Source organism: Labeo rohita, chromosome 15 (genome assembly GCF_022985175.1).
Source record: "Labeo rohita strain BAU-BD-2019 chromosome 15, IGBB_LRoh.1.0, whole genome shotgun sequence".
In the NCBI taxonomy this organism is placed as follows: domain Eukaryota; kingdom Metazoa; phylum Chordata; class Actinopteri; order Cypriniformes; family Cyprinidae; genus Labeo; species Labeo rohita.
In genome coordinates, this window is record NC_066883.1 from 19,232,053 (window position 1) to 19,244,805 (window position 12,753).

At 37.8% G+C, this 12,753-nt stretch overlaps 1 protein-coding gene across 1 annotated transcript in view; it reads left to right on the forward strand.

Moving 5' to 3' along the window:
- The window catches only part of LOC127177231 (protein KIAA0100-like), a 29,327-nt gene that overhangs the window by 2,410 nt on the left and 14,164 nt on the right, over positions 1 to 12,753 (forward strand). Inside the window, 15 exon segments of the mRNA XM_051129374.1 lie at positions 792 to 841; positions 922 to 1,063; positions 1,396 to 1,514; positions 3,157 to 3,217; positions 3,333 to 3,525; positions 5,399 to 5,522; positions 5,600 to 5,724; positions 5,831 to 5,898; positions 6,009 to 6,145; positions 6,241 to 6,359; positions 8,007 to 8,194; positions 8,308 to 8,572; positions 8,686 to 8,891; positions 10,212 to 11,250; positions 12,483 to 12,674. Coding sequence (XP_050985331.1) covers positions 792 to 841; positions 922 to 1,063; positions 1,396 to 1,514; positions 3,157 to 3,217; positions 3,333 to 3,525; positions 5,399 to 5,522; positions 5,600 to 5,724; positions 5,831 to 5,898; positions 6,009 to 6,145; positions 6,241 to 6,359; positions 8,007 to 8,194; positions 8,308 to 8,572; positions 8,686 to 8,891; positions 10,212 to 11,250; positions 12,483 to 12,674 — 3,028 coding nt within the window.

The window sequence follows — 12,753 nt, forward strand, 5'->3', positions numbered from 1 at the left end:
GGATAATGTCCAAATATATTTTTGGAACCTTTGGGATTCTTTGATGTATAAAAAGTTTAAAAGACCAGGAATTTATTCAAAATAGAAATCTTTTCTAACATTACAAGTCTTTGCAGTCACTTCTTATCAATTTAACTCATCCTTTTTGAATAAAAGTATTAATTTCTTTCAAAAAAGAAAGAATAGAAATTTACTGGCTCCGAACTTTTGAATGGTAGTGTATATGGTTACAAAAGATTTCTATTTTAAGTAAAGAAGAATCCTGAAAAAAGTATCACGTTTAAAAACATAAATAAATAAATAAATAAATAAATAAATAAATAAGCAGCACAGCTGTTTCCAAAATCGATGTTGAATCAGCATATTAGAATGATTTCTGAAAGATCATGTGACGCTGAAGACTGGAGTAATGATGCTAAAAATTCAGCTTTGCATCACAGAAACAAATGTACATTAAAGTAGAAAAACATTATTTTACATCGTAATAATATTTCACAATATTACATTTTTCTGTATTATTTGAGGGCAGACTTTTTTACAATTATACTAAAAGGCTTTTCACCTGCTAAAAAGTTTAAACTATTAGTCAGATGACAGAAGACATATAATAGATTATGTACAACAGGTTATTAAGGATTTTTGATCATATTGATAATGTAGAGGCCTTAGAAATTTGCATATCAAATATGATACAGCAGGCATTATATAGTTAAGAGCAGCAGCTGATATGGTGCATTAATATTTAATATGTTTTCCAGCACTATAAAGCCTTATCTGTTTGTGTCTTGTAGGAAATTGACAGGATATGGATATCTTGCAAAATAGTTAACCCGGACCTGCCGTAAGTATAGCTACAGGATGTAGTTAGTGTAAATATTGTCTGTTGATGATTGGTAATTGTGATTGTGTTGTATTTATTAGGAGGTTTTTGGCGTTATGTGTGGGTGAGGCACGGGTCCGCTTTGACCTGCAGGAGCCATTTAGGCCCCGGGCTCCCAAAAGCAATGAGGAGACTTCAAAAAGACCTCCTCTCAGTCCCTCTACCCTGCACCTCCTCTCTCAGGTAATCAACTTGACTGTTTTGGAGTATCCCAGGTTAAGCTCAACACATAGCTGACATGAAATTGGTTGCCACAGAAGATCAATATTGGTTCTGGAAATTGTGTTATAGTAATGCACTTTCAATGAAACTCAATAGGGCAAGAAAGTACATGCTATTTCAAAAATATCACTACAAGATTTAAAAATGATACTCCTTAACGTTCAAATTCACGTGCAAAATTATATTTAACCTTTTGACTCCTTTATACATAATTTTGTATGAAAGAAGTGCTTTTTAAAACCTTTGGAATGCCGTTTTCTGTTCTGAAGTTTCCAGCACTGTGTGTTTTGCAGCTGCTATCATTCCACATTGACTCTATAAATGTGATGGTGTTGAATCTGGCCCTCCCTGAGTCACTCTGGCACATGACGTCCTCTGCCATCACTCTGCTGCTGGATCATCAAAGTAAAAGGTGATTAACCTGTGCAAAAGAAGAAAAATACTTCTGCATGGTGTTGTGTGACTAATAGCTTTGTGCGTAATGGGTAAAACTGAAGTGAAAATTTTAATTATGCCCCTTTTACAAGATGTAAAATAAGTCTCTGGTGTCCCCAGAGTGTCTATGTGAAGTTTTGGCTCCAAATACACCTCAGGTAATTTTTTATAGCTTCTTAAAATTGCCACTTTTAAGGTAGGAGCCAAAACATGCCGTTTTTTGTGTTTGTCCCTTTAAATGCAAATGAGCTGGTGCTCCCACCCTGCTTTTCAGAAGAGGGGTGGAGCTTCAAGAGCCAGCAAACTCAAAACCAGACAATCTCACGGACTAAAAATGTCAGAAACTCTCAGCATCTGCATTCAGCCTTATATGTTCGAACCGAAATCGGTTTAAAAGTCAGTCATTTCCAATAATGAATGCGATGTGTGAACAATGATGTGTATGTAGGGATAAATCTGGAATTGCTTGTTCTGAGAAACTGTTTATGATTTGTTGGGATTATAAAAAATTAGTGGGTGGATTTTTGCCATTATATGCTGGTTGTTTTCACACGCTGCAGCCACACAACTGTGGTCAAACACTGTATAAAATATGGTTTAGATTTAGATTTTTGCATAATAGGTTCCCTTTAAAACCATTAAGCCGATACGTTTTTCATGTTAATGCTGTGAATCACCATAGTAGTTAATGGCCAGTATCAAAAATCTATACTGTTACATAAATTAAGAATAAAACTTTAAAAATCTACAATTGGAATTTAGAATGTTTTCTATTTTAATGTTTTTTGTTTGTTTGTTTGTTTGTTTTTTTTAAAATGTAATTATTCTTGTGATGGTAAAGCTGAATTTTAAGCAGCCAATACTCCAGTCTTCAGTTTTCAATATTTATGGAAATCCTGATAGTTTTTTTACTGAAAAGAAAGTTTAAAATAACAGCAGTTTTTGGCAACATTTATTTTTGGCCTTTTTGCTATTATTATAAAACATGGAAACCCCAAAGACACTTTAATGCATTTTATTAGACAAGTGATGAATGCACAGAGTAGCATTATAACAGAACTTTTAACACACTCAAATGTATCTAGTATGATAAAACAGCACTGTTTTACCTCACGTACGCATGACCGGAAGGAGCGAAAGTGCTCAACTGCGGCATAATAAAAGCTTCGCTGCTTTCGAGCCATGTATCACGCTCGTCCTTCATTAGCAATCACTCCAGCATCCTTGTTTCGCTTCTATGACTTTCAGCCCCATCCTGCTTCATATTACAGTGACTTAAGTCTTTAATACATTAGCTCATCCATGGATTTCTGCCCAAGTCCTGACAGATTGCATCGGCTGTGGGGATGAAGACTACAACTCCCATGATTCCACACTCAATCATGGCGTCATCAGACAACTTTGCCTATTTATTTGTTTTGAATATGCGCCCTCTAGCGGTGAAGACGTACATATTGTGCCTTTAAATGATAAACGTTTAAAACAATCTGATAACCAAAATGGTATCAGCATATTGTGCATCCCTGTTCAGTTTCCATAAGGATTTCATTTGGCTTTGAGTAAGGCATTTAGAGAAACCAGATGACTACTGAAATGACAACTTACTGATATGTTGACAGGTTAGCTTGGGATTTCTCAGTGGGACAACTAAGCAGTAAAGTTCTGAAGAGCAGCAGACTGGTATGTACAGCACCCATTTATGTGTTAAAGTGTTACCCCACTATGTGGTGTACAAAACTTAAATGTTGGTTTAAGTGGTTACGAGGTGTTAACGCAGTGCCTGTCTTCTCATTAGCAGGACACATGTCTGGCTGAGGTATCGCTGAGTCTGGCTCTGAATGGTGACGTGAGTCTTCCTGGTCTCAGGCCAGGCCATCTGGGACTGTGTGTGAGAACTCTGCTGGCTGAGCTTCACGAGGGCCTGTTCCTCAGCCAGTTACCTAAACCTTTAGGAGCTGCTCCTGCTGACTGCACCACTCATACTGCAGGTTTGACGTTTAAGCTACACACCTTACATTAGAGCTATGCAGTTAGTCGTTAGTCATGCAGTTAGTGTGATTATCAAATTGTGAACGCTTTAATTTAATTAAAAACTGTTAAGCCACATGCTCTTAAAGGGGTCTTCGGATGCAGAACTCACTTTTAGATGTTCTTTAAACCACCCTATAATAAAAATCCAGCCAGTGGTATTTTTTTAATCTTCAAAAGTAATATCAGGCCATTCTCAGCTTCTTGTCAGTGTGATGTCACAACGACCAAGGCCACTCCCATGATAGTTAATTGACATGACTGTTTTACCTTAGACCCACCGTAAATGAGCTGAGTGAGCTGAGAACAGTCTGACCGAGATACAGGGTTAACATTACTTTCGTTTTTGAAGTAAATGCGCCCGGCGATTTACGTAAATGCGTCTGCGACCTACATAAATGTGTCTATGTTCACACAAATCATTCGTCCAGCTTCACCTGCAGCAGTATAAGAGTTTTTTATTATGCATCTTTGCAAATCACCTTTCTTAATGATGTGCTAGTTAGCAAGTTTTGCGGCTAAAGTAAACATTTACGCCTCGTCACCCCACGGAAGAGAGGGGTGGGGTGAGCAGAGCTCATTAGCATTTAAAGGAACATGCAACAGAACAGCTCGCTCTAAAAAGGGCTGATTTTGACATGGTAAAAAGGGTGTTTTTTACACTACCACTGAGAAATTTTAATCGAAGTATGTTGTAGACTTCATTAAAACCCTAAAGAATCATATCAACTTGTGGAAAGTGGGCATCCGATGACCCCTTTAACAAAAGAGAAGAGCTTAAAGGACTTCCTGCAGTTTTCTACTAAAATAAAAACCTGTAGTTTAATATTTGAAAAAGGAAAAAATTAACAATAATACAAAAAAAAAAAACTATATTAAAAATGGACAATAAATATTACTGTAATTTTTTTAATATATATTTTTATTTACGGTGAAAGGTTACAATAGTATTTTTTTAATAATACTAGTGTCTGTGTGTGTGTGTGTGTGTGTATATATATATATATATATATATATATATATATATATATATATATATATAATATATGGATAGATTTTTAATGTATATTTTCCATTTTAATTTTGTTTTTATTTATTTAGTTATTTATTTTAATATGGCGATATGTGTAGTTTTTATTAATTTAAATTTAAGTATTACATATTTGAGTAATTCATATTCATCTTCCAGTGTTGCCTTGGCATGTAACTGGAATAATTTTTTTTTTTTTTTTTGTATTCTATTTTATTTCAGTTAACTTTTATTTCAACTAGTGAATTAATTAACCCTGTTGTAAATATATTATATATTATACTTACTATAATATAATATATGTGACCATGGACCACACAACCAGTCATAAGTAGCACAGGTGTATTTGTAGCAATAGCCAAAATTAATAGTATTGCTCAAAATTATTATTATTATTATTATTATTTTTTTTTTTTAAATGGCAAAAATGATTAGGATATTCAGTAAAGATCATGTTCCATGAAGATATTTTGTAAATTTCCTACCATAAATCTATCAAAACTTAATTTTTGATTAGTAGTATGCATTGCTAGGAACTTCATTTGGGCAAATTTAAAAGCGATTTTCTCAATATTTAGATTTTTTTCTGCACCCTCAGATTCCAGATTTTCAAATAGTTGTATCTCGGTTAAATATTGCTCTTTCCTAACAAGCTTATTTATTCAGCTTTCAGATGATGTATAAATCTCAATTTAAAAAATGTGACCCTTATGACTGGTTTTGTGGTCCTGGGTCACATATGTAATAATAACCTTGCTGTAAATATGACTGTTAAAGCTTTTTCATGATTGTGCCTTTTGAAGATGAGAAAGAAGACACTTTCATCCAAACGGAAGCAATTGATCGGCTTCACAGCCTGGTTCCACAGAAGGTCAATGTGGATTTTGAAAACACTAATATCACACTTTCCATGCAAAGTCAGAAGAGGTGAGCAGTAATGTTACAGTCCTTGTGATCAACCCTGAATGTTGTTTTTGTGCTCTAACAAACTGTTTATTTCGCAGACATTTGAACTGGACATTAAAGTCGTTGAAGGTGGGTTATGATCGTGATGATGAGCAGCTTCCTCTGAAGAGTTTCACCCCTGAGCTCAGTTTCCCACAGAGCCGCCTTGAGCTTCTTCTGGAGGGTAAAGTGCACAAGAACACACTCTTTATCACTATTATTTCTGCTTAGAGTTAGGGATCTGAACACACACTTGACCATAGATATTGTGGGTACTGGGTGTTTTTCAGATGGTCTTTTGCTGTCACAAAGTCGACAGAGAATTATATGTCTGAACACACTCAGAACAATACTGCAGGTGAGTTGCTTTGCTTGCTTTCTATATGAAAGTCTTTCTTTGATGTATTTTTTGCAGTTTCATGTTAGTTTTGTCCTTCCTTATTGTTTCTGGCTTCACATTTCCTTAAGGTGACGTCTGCTGACATCTCTAGCACGGTCACTATCAACACTTGTATCATCCACTACCGTCATCAGGAGTTCTCCCATTGGCTGGACATGTTGTCATGGGACCAGCTCTCGCACAAAAAAACAACTCGTAAAAAAAGGTATTAACAGCCCGATCGCTTGCTGAGCATCACAGATTGGGCAGTAATGGAGGTCTTGTTTATTGTTCTCACATAAGTGTCCTTTTGTCTCCCAGGCGTTTCCCTCAGCTGGACGCTCCCGTGATGATAACCTCCTCCGTGTCTAATGTCAATGTGTCAGTGCAGTTGGGAGATACACCACCCTTTGCCCTGGGCTTCATCTCAGCCAACACTGGTAAATAGAGAAGTGTGGCTATTGAATGCTGTTAAAAACAATAGAGGTGACGAACCTTTTCAGATTAGATAGGAAATACTCTAAATAGCTCTAGTTCTTGTTCCGTGTCAGTTAGAGATGAATGATAGTGCAAGGACCCTGTTGGAATTGCTCAGTTTGTTGTTCTTCTCCAAATTGAATCGCATTTTTGAGGGCCTAAACATGCTCGAAAACTCATGAAACTTTGCACACGCACCAAAGTGGTGAAAATCTGCATCGGATATGAGTTTCAGGACTGGGTGTGGCAAAATGGCTCGATAGTACCACCTATAAAATTTCCCCTTTCAAGCTGTTTCACATGCATGTACGAAATTCGGTAGACACATGTAACACACCAATACCTACAAAAAAAGTCCCTCGGTACAAAATCCAAAACCCAACAGAAAGTTTGTTCATTTGAATTTTTTTTTTCGGCAAGTTTTGTGCCGTTTTGTACCATTTTCAGGCGTTGTATTTAAACAAACTCCTCCTAGAGATTTAAACAGATCAACACCAAATTTGGTGCGTGTAATCTAAAGCCCATTGTGATGTTAAATTGTGAAGATCTTGAGTTTTTCGTTGAAGGGCGTGTCTGTGGCGGCCTGACAAACTTTAATGTTTCGCAATGAAACAGGAAGTTGTTATAATTCAGGCATACAATGTCTGATCTGCACCAAACTTCCCATGTTTGAACCTGAAAAGATCTACATGCCCATATTCAGTTTTAGTCTTAGCACCACCTGCTGGCAACAGGAAGTGTCATGTTTTATGCTCTAACAAACACCTCATAGTGATTTAATGACATCATCATTTTAATTGCTTAGTCTACTCTAAAGGCCTTTGCGATGTTAAATTGTGAAGATCTTAAGTTTTCGTTAAAGGGCGTGTCTGTGGCGGCCTGTCAAAGTTCAATGTTTTGCCGTGGGAATAGAAGTTGTTGTAGCTCAGACAATGTCTGATCTGCCCCAAACTTCACCCATTCGATAAGAGTCCTGGCCTAGACACATCTAAATGTCAATATTCTGTTATAATTATAGCGCCACATGCTGGCAACAGGAAATTACTTTGTTTTATACTAACTTGAACATGCAATGTCCAATCTGCACCAAACTTCACGTTTGGTAAGAGTCCTCTTTTATATAACGCATCTACATGCCAATATTCAGTTATAATTTACAGCGCCACCTGTTGGCAACTTAAAGTTTGATATATTTTTAGTTTTCATTTTAATCATTTAACATTTTTTATATTTTATGTGCTTTTTTAATTTGTATTTGCTATTTTAAATATTCCTATTTAGCTTTATTTCAGTTTTAATTTGAACTATTTTAGTATTTCAACTTTAGTACTTCAACTTATTTCACTTAGTTGTCAAGCTAACAGTTCATTTAAGTTTATTTTTAATATAAATATAATATTTATAATTCATTTTATTTTAAGTTTAATTCAGCTATACAAAAGCTAGTTTAAAAGTTTTAGACAATAACATCAGCACTGAAGCATATAAAACAATGACTGAATTCTCATTTCAAAATCCCTTTTTGTTTAACCTCTGGTAATATATTATTGATTGAACACTTCAGTTCAAAAGTGTCTGTGATTTGTGACTGAATCTGGTTTGTCTCACAGAACTAGAGCACTTGTTGGGCTCAGAAGAGGATGAGGTGAAGAGTCTGACTGTGACTGAGAAAGCCTCTCTGTCCCTGGATCATTTCTGGTGGCGTGTGGGCCAGGGTTCCCATATCCAGCAGGCTCCTCATCCACCTGGAAAACATGTCTGGGGCGAAGCCCTGATCCTAGACTCCCTCACACTGCAGGTAAAATCAATACGCATTTATGTAGTAAGTTGTCATTTATTATGAAAGATAAGTTTTGAAACAATAACCATTTGGCTTTACAAAATACCCTTTTTTAAATAACTCGTCCACAGGGCAGCTATAGTAAGTCGAGGACGGTGAACTCCAACCCTTCTGGAAGTGCCTGTATAGAGTCCAGTCTGAAAGGCCTGCAGCTGGAAGTATCTGAGACCTGCACTCTGTGTTTGTCACGTCTATTCTCTGTTCTCAAACTGGACAAAGCAGAGAACTTCCCCTTACATTCCCCTCCAGAAAAGCCTTCAACCCGTCTACCACCTATCTTTAAGTTTAAACTCAATTTTGAGGATGTAAACACATTTACACTTTCTAATGTGGCAGGTGAGAACTCTTGCTTTTCTTCTTTATACCTAAAAAGCATGAGATTTTTGTTCATCAGTGCATGTTAGCTTGTTTCAGTTAATGAAAGTTTGTTTTTCTGTATTGTATTAAAGGGGCTGTTTCAGTGAGGGTGGACACAGTGGTAGCTGAAGGCTCGGGGGAGAACTCGAATGTTTCTGTCCAGGGTGTTTCTCTGGCTGTGGTGAAGGCCCTCACTGAAAGTATTGAGCCCTGCTGCCCAGCCGCCCAAACTCCCAACCCCATCATGACCCTAACTGCGTTTACTATCTCCTACCACATCAGCGCCCGCAGTCTAGAGGTACTGCACTGTTCCTACACACAGCTGTCATGACTTCCATCACATAGGATCAGTTATTAAAGGTCATAACCACTCTGTGTGGTTGTAAGTGACTGCAGTGATTGATCATTTCATGTCAAATTTCATTAACAGCTATAGCAGGATCCAAAACTAAGATTAAAATTTAAAACGGGAAAAGGAATAGTTCACCCAGAAATGAAAATTCTGTCATTAATTACTCACCCTCATGTCGTTCCAAACCTATGAGACCTTCATTTATCTTTGGAACACAAATTAAGATATTTTTGATGAAATCCAAAAGCTTTTTTTTTTTTTCAAAGTCACATAGTCCGTGATGGACAGATTTTTAACAGCTGGTATATTTGCTAACACATCACACTTGCGTATCATGTAACAACCTCAAATATGGCTTTTTATCTGAAAGATGTATGTAGTAGCAACTTACATGGCTGCTCCATCTAATGTTAACCTACAAAAAAATGTGTGCTATTGAACAACAGTGCACTCACTGTATGAAGGCACCGATGCGGTCACTTGCTCTTAAAATACTCTGTCATTTTTGGTCATACAGATAAAAGTAGTACATCTTTCGAATCTGTAAAGACTCTTTTTATTTGCATGCACTGAGAATAACAACAAAACTTTTGTAAAATAAAGCAAACAGGATGCACTTTCTGCCATCTCTGTCTCTGTGAACTTGAGCGCGAAAATCCTAAACTGTGTATACTTGCCGTACAGATATGAAAATATGTCTATAGAGAGTGAAATGTCTACTTTTAAATAAAGCAATTCAAACAGAAAACAAATATTCTCTGATTATGTAATCCATATTAAACATAGAAATGTGCTATACAAATAAATCATGTACCTTTCTGTGCTTTGCACATATTTTGCGCACTTGCCGTTAATTGCATTATAATAGTTGCTTTGAAATACAAGTCGTAGTATATTTTAGTATACTAAATGTGTCTTAGATTCTGGTATTTGTATAAAATTCAAGTGCCCTCGTAATCTGTAATGAAAAAAGTTAACCTTCTCTCGCAATGACGGTCTTTTCTAATGATGTGTGCACGCTCACAAGGGAATGATAATGATCCCTCCCCTCCAGCAAACTGTCACTCATATGAGGTTGCAGCAATTAGCAGACATCACCGTTCCAGTCAATTCATGATGGACAAAATCGACTCCTACTTTTTTATTCTTGTTAGCTGTTTCACTCAAATATAAATTACAATAGTGAAGATAGACGACCATGGTTTTCATTTCATGCTGACTTTAACCACATCTTGATTTTATTTCCTTCCCTGTTCATATGATCAGGTGCGGAGTGAAAACGCTTTGGCAGTGCAGTGGACACCATCTGACCACATGTTTTTGTACCAGCACGTCACCGAGAGCCAAAGCTATTGGAAGACGCTGTCTGAATCTCTAAAAATACAACAGAAGGACGGAACAGAGTCTGCAGCCTCTTCCTCCGGCACGTTAGTTTGTATAGAGTTGGCAAGCACGCGGCTCACCGCCCATGTGGCCGAGACAAACTTCATCATCATCAGTGCCGAAGCACTGTCGCTCTCCAAACGGCCTGGAGCCATGCTGATGAAGACTCCTCATTTGGTGTTCAACTTCGATGGCAATGACATCTTCTCCTTTTCTGGAGCCGACGTGCAGATGCTGGAGGAGATTGAGATAATGCAACAGCACAGATCTCAATTCCCTTTCCTGCAAACATCTCGTAATCGCGCCTGGCTCTTTACTGCGCCCAGCCTTGCCATTGAGTTCCCTTACCAGTACAACTTCTCTGACACTTTCGACAAGGCCATCAGCGTGCAGAAGTGGCTGAAAACCCTACACAGCAGTGCCGCACCTTCAGCAGAACCTAGTCGCCTTCCACCGGACCTGCTGATCCGCATCAACCAGTTCTCCTTTGTGTTCTTGGACGATGTTTTTGAAATCAAACTACGTGACAACTACGAGTTAATGAAGGATGAAAGCAAAGAAAGCGCCAAGCGTCTGGGGCTGCTGGACAAGAAAGTGGCCGATCTACGCAAGCAGCACGGCGAGCTCCTGCCGGCCCGTAAGATCGAGGAGCTCTACACTTCTCTTGAGCGTAAGCACATTGAGATCTACATTCAACGGTCCAAGCGACTGTACGCCAACACGCCCATGCGCAAGTCCCTGCTCACCTGGACAGTGTCGGAGTTAGAGCTGGTGGTACTTGCGGATCAGTCGTTGCACGGGCCTGAGCGGATCCGAGAGCAGCTGAGGGACATCGATGGCATTAGCCCCTTCCCTAGAGACGGCCTTCAGCTGGTGATCCAGTGGTGCCGTGCTTTTAAATTCAAGCTTAATGCATTTCTGGGTGAGTCAAAAGTGCTTTTAGCTGCAGTAGAACAGTAGAGCATGATGCTAGCAACACCAAGGTCATGGGTTCGATTCGCAGTTGATAAAATGTATGCCTTAAATGCAATGCAAGTTGCATTGGATAAATATATGTGTAAATATAAATGTACCTGGATGTTTCTAGTCAACTGGAAGACCTTGATTAGCTGGTTTAGGTGTGTTTATTTGGGTTTGGAACTAAGTTCTACAGGACAGTGGCCATCTAGGATCATGATTGGACACTGCTTTAAATAAGTAATCCAATGAATGATGCTTGTTTTCTTAGCTAGTGAATGTCTACTGTCAGTAATCTAAAACATCTGTTCCAAACATAGTAAACCTTTTACCTAGACCTTGTTTTAACAGATTATGCTAATGCTAAAGATGGCTAGTGCTACCCTAAGAAGATTTGTTTTTACCAAAATCGTAAGGAATTATGGCATGTGTCCTTAATAGAGAATGCAAGCTTAGAATAAATAGTATAATTTTTTGGCATAAATTTAGTATAATTTATTTAGTTTTATAGTTTATTATTAAACGATTAGTTCAATTCAAGAAGACAAATTTCCTAATAATTTACTTATCCCAATATCATCCAAGATGTTCATCATGTCTTTAAATCGAAAAAAATTAAGGTTTTTGAGGAAAATGATCACAGCCAAGGAGTTAGGGTCTTATCTAGCTAAACAAATTTTACTTTTTAACCACGAATGCCTGCTTGCGCTAGCTTGACGTCACACATTATGTACTGACACAGTGTTTACAGAGTAAACGTGCAAAGAAAGTCAAACGCCCTTTACCAAAAAAGTTAAAACTGATGTCCGATGATCTTTGGAAGTACACAGAAGAAGAACTAACCGCTCATGACCTTTCTGATGTAATTCCGTAATGTATGAAGTCGAGCTAGTGCAAGACGAACATTTTGTGGTTAAAAAGTATATATTTTTTTTAGTATATGACTGATTGTTTTGCTAGATAAGACCATTATTCCTTGGCTGAGATCATGTAGAGCCCTTTGAAGCTGCGTCACATAAATTTTTTTGCCATATTGGAACAGAACAGATAGCATCATCCTAATCTCAGACTCTATTGGAATCAAATGTGAGTGTAGTTTGCTGACTGCTACATGTGAAAACTGCTATTATTAGTAATTTCTGATTATTATTAGTAAGTCCATGATGGCTAGCATGCTTGTTTTCTTGTGTGGTTTAGTGCGAATCCGGGACTATCCCCGTTACCTGTTTGAGATCAGAGAGTGGTCGCTGTCTGGACGTCTGATGGGTACCGAGCAGGACGGGCAGCTGAGAGCAAAGCGCAAACAGGTGGTCCAGCTCGGCCAGCCGTGGGGTGATGTGACGGTTTACAGGAATATGCCACCACTAAAGTTCTACTACGATGTACATTGTGAGTCACAACACTCTCTTAATCTTGTGAGTCTGTAATGTGATGCCGCAACTATGTGACTCAACTGGTCTAATTGTTT